The 21153-nt window shown below is 44.0% G+C and overlaps 1 protein-coding gene across 1 annotated transcript in view; it reads left to right on the forward strand.

Moving 5' to 3' along the window:
- Positions 1-21153, forward strand: part of USP10 (ubiquitin specific peptidase 10) — a 69423-nt gene that overhangs the window by 11276 nt on the left and 36994 nt on the right. Inside the window, exon 2 of the mRNA XM_030863164.3 lies at positions 19831-19899. Within this exon, the coding sequence (XP_030719024.3) occupies positions 19831-19899 (69 nt within the window). The remainder of the gene's footprint in view (positions 1-19830; positions 19900-21153) is intronic.

Below are 21153 nucleotides of genomic sequence, written 5' to 3' on the forward strand. Positions count from 1 at the left end.
CACAGCGAGCCTGGAGGGTCCTGTGGACTTTGATTCTGGGGGTGCCGTGTCTTTCCTCCCTGGTCAGTCAGCCCTTCCTGGAGGCCTGCAGCCTGCTGGCCCCGAATGGGCCAAGTGCCTGAGTGGCGGAAGGACAGCATGGCCCTGCCTGGCGGAGGGCACAGTACACAGACAGTCGTCTGGCAGGTGTTCAGGGTAGGAGCACAGGGGCCCGGGAGGGGCCTGGGGCTCAGGAAGGCTTTCTTGAGCGCTGAGGGGTCTGCTTCCCCTCCAGTGGCCTCCCTGTCGGGCACAGCATCCTGTCCTGCCTGTGGGAGCAGCTGTCTGGCTGTCAGGTTCAGGACTGCACGAGGGTTTGTTTTGGTGTTTCCAGTTCTAGGAATGAAGATCAGGATGACGGTGTGCAGAACCACACGGGACAGCTTTGCCCTCCCTAGAAATACCTTTATAGTAATGAGAGCTGATGCAGAAGAGGTGGGCTGCTCCTGAGGTATTCAGATTGGTTGTAATTCTTGGATTAAGAATGCAGGTGACCTCTAAGTTTCCTTTAAGGGTTTCACGACTCTCTTTATCTCTGTTGTGTAGTTTCTTGAATCCAGGTGACTGATCTGTGTATCAGCTAATAAGCTGTTTTGTTTCATTCTTTGGGCTGTTTCTCAACAGGTGTAGCTGAGATCAGAGGACCGTTACTGATGTAAATAAAATGCCTTCACCATAGCTTTCCCAGTCCCAGTTAGTGGTCCATAGCATTGATCCTTTGTTGGCCTGCTCTGAACAAATGCCGTTATCCCCAAATTCAAGAACCACGGAGCTGTCTACCTTCCAAGGTGGAGAGCCCAAATGTGTGTCAGCGGTGAGTGTGGAAAGAGGACTTTTCCATTGGCTTGCCTCAGTTATTTTTTGTGTTCGCCACCTTTGTCACCTTAGATATCTCAGCCAATGTCATCGTTTGTCCACTGGTTATTTATTTACTTTTAATAAATAAATAATTATTTATTTATTTTTTGCGGTACGCGGGCCTCTCAGTGCTGTGGCCTCTCCCGCTGCGGAGCACAGGCTCCGGACGCGCAGGCTCAGCGGCCATGGCTCACGGGCCCAGCCGCTCCGCGGCATGTGGGATCCTCCCGGACCAGAGCACGAACCCGTGTCCCCTGCATCGGCAGGCGGACTCTGAACCACTGCACCACCAGGGAAGCCCTAAATATTTATTTTATTATTTTGTTTTATTTACTTATTTTTGGCTGCGTTGGGTCTTCGTTGCTGCCATGGGCTTTCTCTAGTTTCAGCAAGCGGGGGCTACTCTTCATTGAGGTGTGTGGGCTTCTCATTGCGGTGGCTTCTCTTGTTGCGGAGCACGGGCTCTAGGCGCGCGGCCGGGCTTCGGTAGTTGTGGCACGTGGGCTCTAGAGCACAGGCTCAGTAGTTGTGGCGTATGGGCATATTTTCACCGTGGCATGTGGGATCTTCCCAGACCAGGGCTCGAACCCGTGTCCCCTGCATTGGCAGGTACATTCTCAACCACTGTGCCACCAGGGAAGCCCCATCCACTGGTTATTTTTTGAGCTCAGCTAAGTGCCACAAAAATGAGTACAAATAAGTCCTCTCTACCCGAGACCCTCTGCTGCAGCATGCCCCGCCTCAGTCCACGAGCTTGCTGCCTGGCCCTGGGCGGCTTTCCGTGTGGATGATGTCTTCTCAGGATGGCCTGCCTCCCTGGCCTCTTTAAAATACAGCCTCCTGAACCCTCACCACCTTCTTGCCTTGCTTTCTCTTCACAGCACCTACCACCTTCTGATACCCTGTATCTAATATCCTAACATAGTTATTTTGTTCATTTTCTCTCTCCCTACTAGAATGTAAGATTAACGAGGGCAAGGATTTCTTTTGTCCACTTATACATTCCTCGGGCCTAGAATGTAGTAAGTGCTCAAAAATATTGATAAATAAATTAATGAAAGATATAACACCGTCGGTATATTCAGGAAGTCCATGGTTGAATGTGGGAAAGAGTCTCATCAACTGTTGAAATCCAGAGTGAGTAACTCATCAGTTTGTTAGGAAAGTAGTTCCCGAAGAGGAGACTCTGGAACTGAGTTCTGTAATGTGAGGAGAAGCCCGTGGCGCCCCTCCTGGTGGGAGAGAAGGCGCTCTGGGCAAGAGACCCCGTGTGGATGGCCCTGAGCCTGCAGTTCTGGGCGGGGGGTGGGGGGCGCAGCCCTGGGGCCTCTTGCGAGCTCTGCTGGAGCCTGTTGTCTTGAAAGGTCTCGGGGGCCTTGCAGGCCTGTTCCTAGGGACCAGAGTAATCAGGTCCACATTTTAGAGAAAGCAGTGTGGTGGCTGCATGTGGTTTGGAGGGTGAAGGATGAGTCGGGGGCAGGAAGACCAGTTAGACACTCAGTGATCCAGTTGAGAAGTGCTGAAGGCCTCAACTCAGCCTGGGGCAGGGGGTGGAGGAAGCGAAGGCCTTGGGATGAGCAGTTGGCACGGGATGCATAGGGAACAAGGCAGCTTCTTTGTGATGTATTTGTGATAATGCATTTTCTTTTTTAATAACCTAGGACTATGCTGTATGTTGTTTAGTATTTTTTCCCCATTTCTTGTATTGTAAACACTCTTGATTATTAAACATTTTTCTTCAATGTTATTTTTAAGTGCTGTGGAGTATCCACAAGTTATATTTTATACATGCTAAAAACAGTGATGTTTGGCATTTTTGGGCTCCATTTATTAGCTGTTTCTCATTGTGAGTGGATGATCTTATTTCCCAGAGATAGTTAAAGCACAGTATTGTAAAGTGAAAGATGAACATCTTTAATTCATTGGTTACTTGGAGGCAGAATGGGAGATACATTTTGCTTAGTAATATTAAGGAAATGATTAGTGGTAAATTAAAACATGAAGTTTTTTTATGTTTTTATTTTTAAACTACATACTGATTTGATCAAAAGCAAGTTACACTATGAAATATTTGCAGAAGATTGAGGAAGATCTTTTTATGTAATATTTGTCAGTCAGCTGGCTCATGTTTGCTGAAGGCTGGTTTAGCTACTGCTCGTAGCTGCTCAGGAAGGCAGCCAGAGGGTTCTGACCCTGTGTACGTAGTGGGTGACTCAGCAGGTGACTGAGGCAGAGGGAACCACTGGGTTAGGTTCTGAGATGTGTGATGTGTTGAACTAGGTGCTGCACATGTCAGGTTCTGCAGGGGGAATTCAGGGAGTGAAGGAAGTGGGCAATGAGTGACCTTGAAAATGAATAGGATTTGGGCAAAGGGAGAGAAAGGAGGAGGGCATTCCATGTGGGAGGGTGAGTAGGACTTAGGTTTCAGATTAACTTTTTTTTTTTTTTGCCTTTTGAGTGATCTTACTTGGTATGAATCTCCTGGATCACGCACTCCACTTCTGTCTCAGGATACTTTTGATAACAAGTAAAAGAAAGCTCAGCTCTAACTGGCTTACACCATAAACTAGAGATCTACTGGCTCACGGCACTAGAAATTCTGTAGGTAGGTCAGGCTTCAAGGTTGGTTTGATTCATCAGTTCAGTGACATCTTTGAAGACCTGGTTTCTCTTCACTTGTGTTGTATCGCTATTATCCTAAGCCTAGTTTTCTCCCCAATGGCGAAATGGCTACAGTAGTTGCGGGCTTCACATTTGTGCCCAGCACACAAAGCGGCGCACGAGAGTGTGTGTGTGTGTGTCCCGGAATTCTTGGCAGTGCCCTGAGCTTTGTGCCCTCTGGGTCACCCTGAACCAAGTGCTCTGGGCTACAGGGGTGGCATGCCGTGCTGGCTCCCCTCTGGAGTGGGGGGTTTCAGCCTTCTGAACTGGGTGACCGTTATCCAACAGGGGAGGAAGAGAATGAACATTGGGAGGATGGCCGCAAAGTCCTTTACCTGACGCTTCATCCCTCCCCACACTTGTTCCAGGTTTCTCATTTCCTCCTGGGCTCCTCAGACTTCAGACTCTGTCCTTTCTCCTTGGCAGGTCATCCTGGACTGTCTGATGGTTTCTTATTGTATCTTATAGTCTTCCTTACGTTTTTTTTTTTTTTTTTTCCCTTCGGTACGCGGGCCTCTCACTATTGTGGCCTCTCCCATTGCGGAGCACAGGCTCCGGACGCGCAGGCTCAGCGGCCGTGGCTCACGGGCCCAGCCGCTCTGCGGCATGTGGGATCCTCCCGGACCGGGGCACAGACCCGCGTCCCCTGCATCGGCAGGCGGACTCTCAACCACTGTGCCACCAGGGAAGCCCCCCCCCCCCTTTTTTAGTAATCTTATTATTGAGGTATATTCTGTGTTCAGAAAGGTTCTGCTCTTGCCTTTGACTCACTGAGATCCTGTTCTCTGGATCTCAGGTGTGGGTGTATGGGATGTCAGGATGCATCACTTAATTGGAATGCTTATTTCAATTCATGCAGTTGCTACTGTTTTTACCAGATAAAAATTTTTGAACATTTTGATGAGATTGTGCCAGGAGTTGGGGTATATAATTCAAGATAATCTTCAAGGTTTCTCATCTAGAAGATAGGAAGAACAGTGAAGTTTGCTATTGGCATAAGTGTAAAACCTGGTTTTGAGAAAATAATGGACCTTTTGATTTTAAGGTTAAACTAGAACATAACAGTGGAAGAGCCTAGGGGCTGGCAGCTTGAAATATGGAACTGCAGTATAGTTGGGCAATCCAAGTTGAAGATGTGGGTTTGGAATTCATCAGCATACTTGAAGCTGAGAATAGGTGAGCTGCTTAGTGGGGGAATATCCAGGTGCCATCCCAGAGGAGAGAGAATGGTTAAAGAAACAGGACCAAGTCTTGTAGAGTTACGGAATCCCCTGAAGGTAAAATTATTATGAAAAGTGCGTGTGAGAGAGATCTTATTACTAATCAAGTGCTTGATGGATTGACTAGCTTAAGGAGGTAGAATGATCTTGGTTTAGATTGGGAGGTCATTTTTGAAAAAGCAGAATGTTGGAGGTGAAAGATTTCACTGAGTGAAAAGAGCAAATGGGAAATGAGTTCAGTTACAAAGAAGTGTCTGTGGAAAAGACATTTCTGAAAAGTTGCATTGGAGAGGAATTTTTCTATCAAATTATTTCTAGCTTAGTTGCATTATAGTTTTTCTTCTGATTGTTTGCCTTTAACTTGTTAATGATAAATAAATCCTTAAAAGCACTAAAATCGTTCCCATTTTAAAAACATTTGCTCTGGTTGTTCTTCATCAAGCAGTGGGTCCTCCTGGAGAGTGAACAGTCATCTCAAATTGTTTTATAGTTTCTTCTGTCTGGTTTGGGGGCATACTTGAGTGTCGAAATAGCTCTGCTGGCCCTCCCTCCAGTTGTCTGCTTAGTTTCTCCCATACCTGAATCGCTGGGTGTGGGAATGCCCCTGTGTTCAGTGATTCTGAGCCCTGACTGCACATCAGAGTCACACAGGAAGCCTGCCTCCCACCATTGAACCCAGAATTGTGGCCTGAGGATCCTCAGGTGATTCTAAGGTATAGTCAAGGCTGAGAAGCACTGCTTGAGGCCTTTGTCCTGCACAGCTGACCCTGTTCCCCTGCTTGGTGAGCTCTTCCTGGGGTTGGTTTTCTGTCTTTATATGAAAAACAGAGTATTGTGAGTTGATTGGGTGAAAAAAATTTCTTTTCTAGGATACTGAAGTCCTGAGCTTCACATACTTAACATAAGGGAGACTTTCTGGAAAGTCTTGAGTTTCATTTTTCCTTTTTTTTTTTAATTAAATTTATTTACTTATTTATTTGGTTGTGCTGGGTCTTAGTTGTGGCAGGCTGGCTCCTTAGTTGTGGCTCTCGGCCTTCGTGGTTGTGACGTGTGAACTCTTAGTTGCGGCATGCATGTGGGATCTAGTTCCTTGAGCAGGGATTGAACCTGGGCCCCCTGCCTTGGGAGCGGAGAGTCTTAACCACTTTGCCACCAGGGAAGTCCCAAGTTTCATTTTTCTAGTAAAAGATTTTTAATCGTAACAGTGAACTTACATAATTCAAGAATGGAGTGCAGTCTGTTGTTTTGGCTGGTAAAGTAAATGTACCTCCGTAATTACAGTCTTCGGAGGCTATTTTTCAACAGGCCATCAGGTGGAGGTTAAATTGAGAAAGTAAGCAGTGGACTGCTTCCTCAGTAGGCATGGTGGTCCTCACGCCCTCAGCACCTGCTTTTGCATTCTTTTATTTTCAGCAGATAGTAATTTTGCAGCTTTTACTGCTTCAACCAACTCTTCTAACTTTGGTTTTCATTAACAACCAAAGTAATTCATGAAAGGGAATATTCTCTATACTTCCTCCTTAAAATTGGAAGGAGAGGGGTGTGTGTAACAGCTAACATGAGTCCTTTTTCGTAGTCATCTCTAGATTTTCCAAGGTGTTTGAAGAGACCATTGGCAGTGACCATTAGATTAGAAGAAAATAATGTAGGTAGTCACACTTCGTTTTTCCTGGATGTCTTTTAATGCGTACCTCTGGTTTAGTGGTGCACTCTCCTTTCTGGCAGGTGGCCTTCAGTAGCCAAGCTTTTGTTGGTTTGGTTCCAGCATATTTCATTAAGTGAAAAGTCCTGTAGAACAGATGGATTTAGCAGGTTTCTGCTCATGGAGCAGTCTGTTTAGTGCAACACTAGTTTCCATTCAGCGTTGTGGGCAGTTGTTGTCTGCCTGTAGTGTGGAGTTTGAGTAGGTGGTCAGGGGATCTAGGCAGCTATAAAGGCCAAGCCAGTCATGAACCATCTGAGGTTGGAGGCTTAAAGGAGCCTGTTACGATGATAACAGGTAGCGCAGTACAAATGCATGCCTACTAGTTTAGGTGGTGGTGTGTAGCACTAGTTAGAGTCTTTGAACCGGGGAACATGAAATCTTACAAAAAAAAAGTCCTCATGTGTGAATATTTATAGAGTACTTAAGAATTCTACTTATGTAAATGAAAAATCAATGTTATGGTCTTTGGTCTTCAGGAGTTGTTTTTATAATATAGCTGCCTCATCCACCTTATTTATAGATGTGCGTCTAATTAAAGCCAGCCATATTGAGGTATAATTTAATACAATAAACGTACCAATTTTAAGCTTGCAGTTTGAGTTTTGACAAATGTATATACCAGGGTAACTGTCACCATGGTAAAGATATAGAACATTTTCATTGCCCAGAAATTTCCCTCATGCCCCTTCACCATGAATCCCCATCCCTTAGCCAGGCAATTACTGTCACTGTCCATTACTGCTTTCTGTCACTGTAGGCTAAGTTTCTGTTTTCTGGAATTTTCTTTATGTGGAATTATATAGAGAGTACTCTTCTATCTGCCTTCTTTCACTCAGCATAACGTTTTTGATATTTGCCCATGTTGTGGGAGTTCCTTCCTTTTCAGTGCTGAGTAATAGTCCATTGTATGGATGGACCACAGTTTATCTCTTCACCTCTTGACAGACATTTGTTGTTCCAGTGTTGACTATTATGAATGAAGTTGTTGACTACATTCATGTGCAAGTCTTTGTGTGGACATATGTTTTCATTTCTCATGGTTAAAATACCTAGAAGTAGAATGGTTGTATGTCATAGGGCAGGTGTATGTTTTATTTTGTGAGAAGCTGCCAAGCTGTTCTAAAGTGGTGACATCCTTTCCCGTCTGCAGCAGCAGTGCCTAACTCCCCTTCTGCAGCCTCATCGACACTTGGTACTGTCAGTCTTCTTAATTTTACTGTGCCTCAGTTTTAAAGGAAAGACTTTTTGTCCACAGGAACATGAGTCACATCTATGACAGAAAAGTGAATCTGTCTGCAAATAGGGAGTTCTTAGTGAAGTACGGTTTTATTTATTTTTTTAATGCATTTATTTATTTTATTTTTGGCTGTGTTGGGTTTTCGTTGCTGCTCTCGGGCTTTCTCTAGTTGTGGTGAGCGGGGGAAGCTCTTCGTTGCAGTGCGCGGGCTTCTCATTGGGGTGGCTTCTCTTGTTGCGGGGCACGGGCTCTAGGTGCACAGGCTTCATTAATTGTGGCACACAGACTCAGTAGTTGTGGCGCACGGGCTTATTTGCTCTGTGGCATGTGGGGTCTTCCCGGACCAGGGCTCGAACCCGTGTCCCCTGCATTGGCAGGCGGATTCTTAACCACTGTGCCACCAGGAAAGTCCCCTGAAATATGTTTTAAAAAAGAAGTTTAAGTAGGAAAGAGAGGGGGCAAGAAAGACTAGAGAATGCCTCCTTCATGCTGGACACAGGAGACTTATTTGGTGGTCAGGCATGTAGGGATGGGGAGTAAAAATGGACTTTCAAAAGGTTGACCTGCCCTGATGCACATCCATGGTTTGTTTTGCCCTTTTTTTTCCCCTTCAAGATTTAACATTTTGGAAGTTGATTTTTCTTTAGTTTGGGAGACCACGTGATAATTGTGAATTATTTTTCTCTAGGTCAGAATAGGTATCCTCTTATTAATGTTTTCTGTAAAGCTTTAATTCTGTTTTCTTGATTATGTTTAAGTGTTACTTTTAAAAATTAAATGTTATATCGTGACTATATTAAAAGTTTATATTTAAAAATGAAAATTGTGCCCCTGCTGGCGCATCTCTGGCGATAGTAAAAACAGGAGAATAAGAAACAATGAGTAGTTCAGTTGGAGTTTTGTTGCCTGCTGACATCTGGGAGTGGAACTGTTGCTGTAGAGCAGTAGAACTAGAGGTCATCGTTCCTCAGCCCTGGTACTTGTATTTGTTGTGGGCTTTGCTTTTCTTCCTCCTCTACCTGAATTTTTTCAACAGAACTCTTGAGCGCCTGCTATAAGCCAAGTACTGCATTAACTGCAGGCGATGGAAAGATGAATTGAACTTGGTGTCCCTTTTTTAAAACCAGCTTTATGGAGGCATTATATATGTGCAGTGAATTTCATTCATTTAATGTGTATAGTTTGGTGAGTTTTGACAAATGTTTCTTTTTTATTGGTGTTCTGCTTTTCCCCTTCCCATCCCTTCCATTTCCTTCCTAGATTAGCACCAAGGTGATTGTAATGGATATGAAGATAGGTGGAATTTTGAACTTCTTTCTACTAGGGCCATCCCAGATAACAAGCACTGACTCCCTAACTTATCAGCTCTGTTCCATGTGATAAAAGTCTGTATACCAAGTTATTGTATAATGAGGGCTGTTTAGTAATAGTTTAGAGCAAAACAAGTTAAAATTTAACTGGCATTGTGTAATGTACAATAGGCCTTGAAAGTTGGTAAAAGTGGATTTCTGTTAAGTGAATCATGTTTTCTAATTTGGAGAATGCAGTCTGTACAAACAAGTTTTAGCTTAGACTCTCCACGAGAGCACTTAAAGAAATACATCCAACCTATCAAAAATCGTACTTGGAAAAGTGAGAGAATAACTTTTGATAGGACTTTAGTAGTCAGAATGAAATACACAAACCACATGAAGCTAACACTAAACTGTAGTAGGTTGACATTTGAATCCTAAGGAGGGATGCTCTCTGTGGGAGTGGCTTTGTCACCGTTTTTCCATTTGTTCCCTTCTCAGGACTCCTTGGCCCCAAGAAAGTAAGCAGAATCCTGCTGCTACCCAGTCAGTGGAGGAATCAGCCTTTCTCTGCGTCCCTCTTCCTTTGTCTGCTTCTGCCATTTGTAATGCTCTTTGCAACTTGCAGTCCACTTGCACTGTGACAAAACTATAATTGTCGTGATGTCCCAGACCTTATGTCTGTCTTATTCAAAATTTATTCTCATAATCTAGCACAGTTCAGTGTGGATAGTTGGTGCTCAATCCATACTGTTAAATCAATGGAATTTCTGCTGTGCGTTGACTGAACAGTGTCATCTCCAGGTGTTCCCCAGGCCACCCACACCACTTTCCAAAGTTAAGAGCACACAGTGACTGTTCAGTAGATGTCAGCTAGCGTCCTCAAGTACTGGGTTCTGATAAAAAAAAAAAAGTTTAGTAAAGAAATCTAAATTTTTTTAATGCAAGTACTTACCTGATTTTTTTACTTCATTTATTTAGTTGAAATAATTTCATGCCATAGGATTCTCCCATTTAAATAGCTGTACATTTTGGTGGTTTTTAGTATATTCACAGAGTTGTGCAACTATCACCACAGTCAATTTTAGAACATTTCATCATTCCAGAAAGATTGTACAACAGAAACTAGCACAGCATTGTGAAGCAATTATACTTCAGTAAAGATGTATTAAAAAAAAAAAAAAAGAAACTTCATGTCCATCAGTGGTGACTCCCTAATCCCCTCCCCACCCAGCCTCTGGCAACCACCATCTACTTTCTGTCTCTAGGGATTTGCCTCTTCTGGACATTTCACATGAAGGGAATCATACAACGTGCGGCCCTTTGAGTCTGGCCTCTTTCAGTCAGCATGATGTGTTCAGGGGCCAACCACCTGGTAGCCATGTTAGTCTGAGAGCATTTCCAAACCTGTGTTCTCCTGGTTATATCCAGGAGATCCTTTTGGAGCTGGGAAGAACTTCGGAGGTTGTTTAGTCTGGCATACCCTTATTTTAGAGCTGAAATTAAAGTTTTTATCACTTGGAACAGTTTATTAGCCCTTAATGTTTCCTCCTGTCTCCCAAATTCAGTTTCCTTGGGTTGGGAAAAGAGAGAGAAGACTTTGTACTTTTTGTGCTTGGTTCTGTCATTGAACCCTGCGAGGCTTGGCTTTGCGTCTGTTCTCGGGACATTGTCCCAGGGGCTGGGTTCACAGTGGTTCCGGTGATTGCCTTGGAACCTGTACAGTGTGTACAGTGCACACGCAGCAATGTGTTTATTGGTCGTGCCTTTGTATCCTAATTTTTTTTTACCTCAGAGGCTGACGTCTTATTTTCCTGAGTCCTTTTGAAGGCAGAGGACATGGATTTGGTGGCAGCCTATGTAATTACTCGTGTTTCTGGAGATGGAGCTTTGGAAGCTGTGCTCCAGCGCCCCCTAGTGCCGCGTTCTGGTGGTCGTCCTCCGTGTCCCCTGCTTTCTGTAGAAAAAGCAGGAAGTGCTGTTTCCTGTGGCTTCATTAGAGCCGTGGAGAACCAACTGTAGGTCATGCGGGCGACTGGCAAATGTCTTTCCTTCTTCTTACCTCCCTTGGGCTGAGACTGTGTCTTTGCTTTCCTTTAGCAGGAACACGGTTATTTCCAGTTCGGTCTGCCCCTTCCCCAGGCTGTACAGCCCTAGGCCCTCTGGGGCCAGGCTCCGAAAACGCAACCCAGAGCAGCCATGCCCCCGGGGCTGGGCTGCAGTGAAGTGGCTTGTTTCCACCCTAAATGTGCTGTGGGCGTGCCCCTTTTCCTGATGTGTTTCTTTTCTTTCTTTTGTCTTTTTTTACTTAATAAATTATTTATTTTACTTTTGGCTGTGTTGGGTCTTCGTTGCTGCACGTGGGTTCTTCTGTAGTTGTGCCAGCGGGGGCTACTCTGTTGCGGTGCGCGGGCTTCTGATTGCGGTGGCTTCTCTTGTTGCGGAGCACGGGCTCTAGAGCGCAGGCTTAGTAGTTGTGGCATGCGGGCTTAGTTGCTCTGCGGCATGTGGGATCGCCCCGGACCAGGGCTCGAACCCGTGTCCCCTGCATTGGCAGGCAGATTCTTAACCACTGCGCCACCAGGGAAGTACCTGTCCTGTCTCTTTAGCTTCCTGTAATCTGGAACTTTTCCACAACCTTTTGTGACATTGAGTTTTTGGAAGAGCACAGTCTTCCCCCTGCTTTTCGGTAACATTCTTCATTTTGCCAAACATCTAAAATAATTTGTGATTGAAGATTAGGAAAATTTGGGGGGATGGTGAGACTTGAACATTTTAATGGCAGTTGGCTGCCCTGAATTTCTCTGATAAACTCTTTGGTGTCACGAGACTTGTGATGCTTTAACCTTTACTCAGATATAGTTTTAGTTAAATAATTGTCACTAAAATGCAGGGCAGTGTGATTTATGTCCACTCGCTGGGGTTGCAGTTGAATAAATACTTGGCCTTTCTTTGCTTTCGTAGCTTTAACTTTGTAATTTAACTCTTTTTATTATTTGTTTAAGGTAAATTTTACTGTACAAGCAGTATTTCTGTTTGCCTTTTTGGAACAGTGTGGTTAAAAAATGCTTCTTCATAGTAATGCTTCCTGTAATGGTTTTTTAATGATGCAGATGATTTTGATAAGCACTGAAATGAAGTCATAGCCTCCAGGTTTATGTGGCGTATTTTATTATATCACTTCCCACAAATGTTTGAGTGGTTGCCAAAGAAACATGACTTTCTTTGCCTGTGAAAGAAATATTTACCTTCTTTTCACAGCACTGTGATGGCAGGAAATTGTCTTTTATCCTTAATCTCCCCTTACTTGAGACCTCAGTGACTTGACCTTTGCTGACCTTTGAGAATGAACTCCCCAACTATTCAGGCCTTTCTTTATCTGCAGTTACTATGTTTCATTTGAATTCCTGTTTGAGTCTAAGAAATGTGTGTACAGATACATAGGAAAAAGACACATGTAGTTTATCTGCCGTGAGCATATGGGAAATACTCATTGTACAGGAAATAGAAATCCTAACCAAAACTCTGGGCAGTGAGTACCTTGCAGAGACGCTGATAATACCAGCTTCTTAGCAACTCCCTCTGTTATCTCAGTCGCAAAACTGAAAGGACTGTTTTTTATATTGTTGAAATGTAACTACTTATTTTAAAAAACTCATGCATTTTAAAGGTAGAAAATAGGTCCGATTAGGGCAAGAGGATGTGATTCATGTGTGTTTTGTTGGAGTTGTTTATTGATATATGTGGGCTGGTGTTACAGGAGTTACATTGGAGCTCAGAGCAGCTCTGGCTAGCAGTTTGCCAGGTGTTAAATGATACTTTAGCGTTGCATGTTTGATAGTTGGCAATTGCTTATGGTATCTTTTTTGGATTAAATGTTTTCATCAAGTCCTAGTCTCTGTCCTCAGGGAGATCTTGAAACTAACATAGGTGCAAACACAACTTTGCAAAATGCGTATATTTGAATAGTTGTACGATGATTTGTTTACATTGACTTTCTACAATTAATATTTTGAATAGATATTTATATGGTTCAGAACTAAGAACTCTGAAAGGATATACGCTAAGAAATCTCACTCCCTGCTCCACTACCTCCACAGGGATCCGCCCCACCCCCCCGACTCTGAATAGTCGAGGGTTTTACTCCCTTCTTGGTTCCCTCTCCAATATCTGTCTCTTTATGCAAACACAAATCAATATTTCTGTTTTCCTCCTTTTTTTTTTTTTTTTTTACCTAAAGAATGTTTTCTGTTTAACAGTGTCTTGGAGATTTCTTTTTTGCCATGAAAATTTCTTTCTTTTTTTTTTAACATCTTTATTGGAGTATAATTGCTTTACAGTGTGGTGTGTTAGTTTCTGCTTTATAACAAAGTGAATCAGCTATACATATACATAGGTCCACATATGTCCCCATATCTCCTCCCTCTGCGTCTCCCTCCCTCCCACCCTCCCTGTGTCTGGAGATTTCTGCTCTCTGTACTTGCTCCTTCCTCAGCCCCACCCCCACCCCACCCACCCAGTGAGTTTGGTGTGTGTGCTGTTCGTTTTGTTTTGGCCTCACCACAGGGCATGCGGGATCTTAGTTCCCTGTGACCAGGGGTTGCACCCGTGCCCCCTGCAGTGGAGTCCTCACCACTGGACTGCTGGGGAATCCGTGCCCTGCCCCGCCCCCCATGTGGATTTTGTAATCAGGTTAAAGGTGCATATCCGTGAAGTTGTTAACATGAAGTTGTAATGAGAAGGCACATTTAAAATCTATAGCAAAGTTTTTCAAATAATACTTAACAAATAAAGAATTAAGTAAAAATAGTAAAATTGAAAATAATAGAAAAAGGCTTTCCCTGGAGCCTTTCTAAGCATGCTGACTGTTGACCATGAGGTTGCTCCCAGCAGACTGGCACAGGGACTTGACAAGAAGGCTTGCAAGGTGTGTGTGTGGGGGGTGTCACGGTTCTGTCGCCCCTCCCCCTCCACTGACAAGATTTTATTAAATCTTTTGGAATTTTAATTCTCTTATTGGATTAGCCAATTTCTCTTTTTTAAAAGACTTTATATAGGAACTCAAATAAAGAAATTTACTTAGAAATGTGATTTAAATGAGTATTTCATTTATTTTTATTTTTCCAAGAGAAAACCAGCGTAGGGACTTCACTGGTGGCGCAGTGGTTAAGAATCCGCCTGCCAGTGCAGGGGACACGGGTTCAAGCCCTGGTCCCAGGAAGATCCCACATGCCGTGGAGCAACTAAGCCCGTGTGCCACAACTACTGAACCTGCGCTCTAGAGCCCGTGAGCCACAACTACTGAGCCCATATGCCACAACTACTGAAGGCCGTGCGCCTAGAGCCCGTTCTCTGCAACAAGAGAAGCCACCACAATGAGAAGCCTGGGAACCTCAACGAAGAATAGCCTGTGCACAGCAACAAAGACCCAAGGCAGCCAAAAATAAAAATATATTAAAATAAAAAAAAAAAACACAACAGCCTAAAGAGAATAACTTAGACCCAGCAATCCCACTACTGGGCATATACCCTGAGAAAACCATAATTCAAAAAGACACATGCACCCCAATGTTCATTGCAGCACTATTTACAGTAGCCAGGTCATGCAGGCAACCTAAATGCCCATCGACAGACGAATGGATAGAGAAGATGTGGTTCATATATACAATGGAATATTATTCAGCCATTGAAAGGAATGAAATTGGGTCATTTGTAGAGAAGTGGATGGACCTAGAGACTGTCATACAGAGTGAACCAAGTCAGAAAGAGAAAAACAAATATTGTATATTAACGCATATATGTGGAATCTAGAAAAACGGTACAGATGAACCGGTTTGCAAGGCAGAAATAGAGACACAGATGTAGACAACAAACGTATGGACACCAAGGGGGGAAAGCGGGGTGGGGTGAATTGGGAGATTGGGATTAACATATACACTAATATGTATAAAATTGATAACTAATAAGAACCTGCTGTATAAAAAATAAATAAATTTAAAAAAAAAAGAATAGGGGCTTCCCTGGTGGTGCAGTGGTTGAGAGTCCGCCTGCCGATGCAGGGGACACGGGTTCGTGCCCCGGTCCGGGAAGATCCCACGTGCCGCAGAGCGGCTGGGCCCGTGAGCCATGGCCGCTGAGCCTGCGCGTCCGGGGCCTGTGCTCTGCAACGGGAGAGGCCACGACAGTGAGAGGCCCGTGTACCGCAAAAAAAAAAAAGAAAAGAAAAAGAACATGAGTGTTCATGTTTGCATTGGGCTCCACAGCTGCAGTGTCAGTCATCTTTTGGATCCTCTTTGTCACTGCTCATGTATCTCTTGAATTCATTTTCTGGAATTCTTAAGCAGCCCACCCCACCCATCCCAAGGGTGTATGAGTGTCAGAGAATTATTTTGCCTTTTGCACTTGAGTAATAAACTATAGAATAGAATTCTATGAAAACAAAAAGGAAATATTTTTTTCTTGGAACTTTCAAGGCATTGCTCTCTTGCTTTGTATTTATTTTGTTGATTCTACTTTAAGATCTTCTGTTGAGCTTGTAAATTTAATAATCTTCTGATTTCTGTGAATACTTTCTGGTTCCGTAATTGGTCCCCCCCCCCTTTTTTTTTAGCGTTACGCGGGCCTCGCACTGTCGTGGCCTCTCCCGTTGCGGAGCACAGGCTCCAGACGCGCAGGCTCCGTGGCGTGTGGGATCTTCCCGGACCGGGGCCCGAACCCGTGTTCCCTGCATCGGCAGGCGGACTCTCAACCACTGCGCCACCAGGGAAACCCCCCCTTCTTTTTATCTTTTGCGGTATGCGGGCCCCTCACTGTTGTGGCCTCTCCCGTTGCGGAGCACAGGCTCCGGACGCGCAGGCTCAGCGGCCATGGCTCATGGGCCCAGCCGCTCCGCGGCACGTGGGATCCTCGTGGACCGTGGCACGAACCCGTGTCCCCTGCATTGGGAGGCGGACTCTCAACCACTGCGCCAACAGGAAAGCGCCCCCCTTCTTTTTAAAAATAAATTTATTTATTTATATTTTTGGCAGCGTTGGGTCTTGGTTGCTGCACGCGGGCTTTCTCTGGTTGAGGCGAGTGGGGGCTACTCTTCGTTGTGGTGTGCGGGCTTCTCACTCCGGTGGCTTCTCTTGTTGCAGAACACGGGCTCTAGGCGCACGGGCTTCAGTAGTTGTGGCGTGCAGGCTCTGTAGTTGTGGCTTGTGGGCTCTAGACTGCAGGCTCAGTAGTTGTGCCGTGCAGGCTTAGTTGTTCCACAGAATGTGGGATCTTCCCGGACCAGGACTGGAACCTGTGTCCCCTGTATTGGCAGGTGGATTCTTAACCACTGCGCCACTGAAGAAGTCCCCGGTCCCTGTTTTTAAATAAAAAAAAACTCTTTTAGGGCTTCCCTGGTGGCGCAGTGGTTGAGTCCGCCTGCCGGTGCGGGGGACGTGGTTTCGTGCCCCGGTCCGGGAAGATCCCACATGCCGGGGAGCGGCTGGGCCCGTCAGCCATGGCCGCTGAGCCTGCGCGTCTGGAGCCTGTGCTCCGCAATGGGAGAGGCCACAGCAGTGGGAGGCCCTTCGTACCGCAAAAAAAAAAAAATATTTTTCTGTTCCCGGTCTTAGTTTCAGCATGCAGGATCTTCGTTGCGGAATGTGGGATCTAGTTCCCTGACCAGTGATCGACCCTGGGCCCCCTTCATTGGGAGCGTAGAATCTTAACTACTGGACCACCAGGGGAAGTCCCTAATATGTCCTTTTTTTCATGGCAATCTGCTTATTTTACCTGCTAGAATTTCTTTCAGGATACAGATTAGAACTTTAAGTTCTTTTCTGTTTCCTATGTTTTGTTTACGCAGATTCATTTCACCCTGATTTTAATAGTAACTCTCTTTCTTGCTGTTGATTGCTCCCTCACGTGTCTTGTGATTTTTTGTTGTCCATTCACATTCAAGGGCTGAAACCATTAGTATTTTCGTGGGTGTGTTGCCTTGGCAGGTAGGGAGTTTACTATTTCTCTAACAGGCTTGCCCTGTGAATATTTCCATTCCCCGTAAAAGTTCCCGTGTGCCTTTTTGTAATCATTTCTTCTCCAGGCCTTGGCAACCACAGGTCTGTTTTCTGTCCTTAGAGCTTAGCCCTAGAATGTTATATAAATTCAGTCATGTAGCTTGTGGCCTTTGAAGTCTAATTCTTCACTTAGGTGATGCTTTTGAGAGTCATTGAGCAGTAGTTCATCATGTAGCTGTATCACATCCCCCTCTTGATAGACATTTGGGTTCTTTTCAGTTTTTGGTAGTTATGAATAGAGCTGCTGTAAACTTCAGCATACAGGGTTTTTTTGTTTTGTTTTTTGTGGACATAGGTGTTCATTTTTCTTTGGTAAGTACTTAAGAGTGGGCTTCCTGGGTTGTATGGTAAGTAACTTTATAAGAAAGTGTCAGACTCTTTTCCTGAGTGGCTGTATCATTCCGCATCCTTAGTTGCTTCACATCCTTGCCAGCAGTTGGTATTGTCTGGAATATTTTTTCCCATTGTATCGCTCATCTTTTTATTTTCTTCTGAGTAAATTTAAAGGTTTATATCTAGACTTAAAGATCTCTCTGCAGTGGGACTATAAAGGAATGCCAGGCAGCAGTGTCATTTCTTCCCCTACCCCACCTTTCTTTCTTCTTATTTAAAGATAACTTTCCCTTCCATTACTTTGTGTTATGCTGGAGTGAAATTAAAATAAGCTTTTCCCCAGTTTTGGTGATGTCTAATTAAGGCCACAATGACATTATTTCAGAAGAAGACTGTTTCTAAGTTGTTTTTGGGACTCTGCATTTTCACCATTACTGTCAGTGCACAATTTCTTTGTGGACTTTTGCAAGTATACGTAAATATTATGTCAAGATGTTTTTGTTTTTAATATATATTCACGGTTTTGGTAGCTACTGTGAAAGAGCCCTCCAAAAAAATGTTTTCCCCAGAAATACTGGTACATTCATTCCTTTTTTTTTAAATAAATTTATTTATATATTTAATTTATTTATTTGGCTGCGTTGGGTCTTCATTGCTGTGCGTGGGCTTTCTCCAGTTGCGGCAAGCAGGGGCTACTCTTTGTTGCAGTGCACAGGCTTCTCATCTTGCGGAGCACAGGCTCTAGGTGCACAGGCTTCAGTAGTTGTGGCGCACGGGCTTAGTTGGTCTGAGGCATGTGGCATCTTCCCGGACCAGGGATTGAACCCCTGTCCCCTGCATTGGCAGGCAGATTCTTAACCACTGCACCACCAGGGAAGTCCCTACTGGTGCATTCTTACCAACAGATTTTGAGACTTAGTTTCCATTTACTCAGTTACAATAATAATGGTTATTATCTCTTTATATATGTTTAGATACTGTAAATTTCCCCACAGGTTATTAGACTGCAGTTCTGTTAGAGTAGAGGAACCACAACTCTGCTTTTGCCATTTTTATATCTAATACCGATTGTTGTGCATGACACTTAATAGGCTCTAAATAAGTATTGATTAAGTGAGTGATTCTCTGTTGTAGAAATCAGGTCCTACTGATTCTTATCAATGACTTGTTTCTTGAAGCTTCAGGGAGAATATGAACTGCTTGGCGCTCGTCAAACTTCCGTGTGGGTTAACCAGTTTTTCAGAAAGTAACGTTCAGAATTCTATGAAGTGAGAGTTCACAGCGAGGTTTGTGTCTGTCGAACAATATGTTTATCTGTGTATCACGTTCCAGTGTACTTTTAAGGTAAAAAAATTACACATATATTTTTAAAGTTCATCCATCAGAATCACTAACATTTCCCTTTTTTGGGTTTCCCTGTCTTCCCGTTGGAACCATGTTTTTTGCTTTTCTTTAGTATGTATGGTAGGGAAAGCTGAAATGGAGGTAGTGACATGAGTCAGCCGAAAGGTAAATGGAACAAGTAGAAATGTTTGTGAACCAAAAAATTTCTCCTGCAAGCAGGAGTCTACTTACAAGTTTGGTGTACAGAGTTGACCTGTTTCAAAGTGTTGCCGAGCTGTGGTCCTAAGCCCCAGCTGAGGCCACCTGTCTCCGCCAGGGAGGTTCTTTTTCTGATCGGATTTGTGCAACCAATAACAAAACCGATGCTGAGACTGGAACAGCACAAGCTTTATTCAGTGGCCAAAGAATGGAGAAGCGGGAACCTAGTTCCAAATCAACTTCTCAACCCAATTTGGGCAGAGATACCAAATATATAGGAGGGTCAAGGTAAAAGAGAGGGATTTGGAAAGAGTGGGAGGAATATTCATGACTTATTGGAGAACAGGGGTGTGGTTTGGACCTGGGACTGTTGCAGTTCTCCTTTTCAGCCCTTGTATGGGCTTTCTCAGTTGTCATGGCAGTCCTCAACTGGTGCCGGTGGGTGGGTCATTTAGCATATGCTAATGTATTACAATGAGAATGTAATGAGACTCAACTTCCGCTGGAAGTCACATCTTCCGCCATCTTGGGCCTTGTTGGTTCTAACCAGTTGTTTTTTCCTCTTTGCAGCTTCCTCCCGAAACTTAGATAAGAATAAGGTTTCTATTTGAGGGCGGGGCAGGGGTATGATTCTGGGGCAACAGCCTTGGTAACAAAAGTAAGCTCTATTAACCTTAGGCTGTTCTTTGACAATTTATGGAAAACCTAAGTATTTTATTATTTGTAATTGGAAAACACTCCATCTAGAAATCTGTTTGCAGATCCTTGATTTGTTTAATGGAGAAAGGGTGTTGGGGGTTCTGGCCCAATTATAGGATTGAGATATAACACTTTTTTTCTGAAACTGTATGATTTGTGTATTTTATGTGATCAGTAATTCTCTTTTTTTCAGTATATTTTTGGAGATTTTAGCCCTGATGAATTCAATCAGTTCTTTGTGACTCCTCGCTCTTCAGTTGAGGTAAGACGCAACTTTCTTTTATTGAGTGCGTGCATAGGTTTAATTGATGGTTGTTTTAGTTCTTGTTTTTTAATATATGCCTTTTGATTAGGAGTTCCAGTGTACAGAAGAGTGTAGAGACTAACATGAGAAATGACTGAACCCACCAATCAGATTTGACTACTGTTAACATTTTGCTATATTTATAAATAGCAAAGCATTACAGTGGAAGCCCCCATTGTATCCTCTCATCCTCCTTCTCCAGAAATGCTGACTCTGCTGAAATTGCTCAACATTGTTTCCTGACTATGGTTTTCACCTTGTACTACATACATATGTATTGATAGATAGTACAGCGTATTGTTTTTGTGGTTAAAAATGTCACATAAGTGGTTTCATACTGTATCCATCGTTTTGTAGTTTGTTTATTTTAAGTTAAATATTCTTTAGATTTATCTATACATTTAGTTCTCGGTCTTTGATTTTAATTGTTAAATTGTTTGGTTTTTTTGGCCGCGCCCTGCGTGGTTTGTGGGATCTTACTTCCCAACCAGAGAATTACCCTGGGCCCACGGCAGTGAAAGCACCGAGTCCTAACCACTGGACCGCTAGGGAATTCACCGTTAATTGTTAAATATTGAACATACCTTCTCCCCCGTTGAGGAGTATTTAAGTCTTCAGTTCTTCCACTGTTACAAAAATGTGGCAGTAAACATATTTTGTCATGTCTCCTCATGCTCCTCTGTGGGTTTCTCCAGGAAATATTCCTAGGAATGGAGTTGCGAGGCTCTGTAAGGAATAAGAATCTTTAGTTTTATTACAGACTGTGCATCTGCCTTCTAAGTGGTTTTAACAGTCTCCCTTTCCATCAGCAGTGCATGAGGGTTTTTAGATCTCATTTTTTAAAACAATTCTTCTTTTTTCTTTGGAGCTGCTTTGGCTCTTCGTTGCTGTGCACGGACTTCTCATTGAAGTGGCTTCTGTTGTTGCGGAGCGTGGGCTCCAGGCACGCGGGCTTCAGTAGTTGTGGCTGGCGGGCTCTAGGTGCGCAGGCTTCAGTAGTTGTGGCATGCGGGCTCAGTAGTTGTGGCTTGTGGGCTCTAGAGCGCAGGCTCAGTAGTTGTGGTGCATGGGCTTAGTTGTTCCACGGCGTCTGGGATCTTCCCGGACCCGGGATTGAACCCGTGTCCCCTGCATTGTAAGGTGGATTCTTAACCACTGTGCCACCAGGGAAGTCCCTAAAAAAATTCTTGCTAATTGTCAGCATAGACATAG

The sequence above is a fragment of the Globicephala melas genome, chromosome 19, assembly GCF_963455315.2.
Source record: "Globicephala melas chromosome 19, mGloMel1.2, whole genome shotgun sequence".
NCBI classification, from domain to species: Eukaryota; Metazoa; Chordata; class Mammalia; order Artiodactyla; family Delphinidae; genus Globicephala; species Globicephala melas.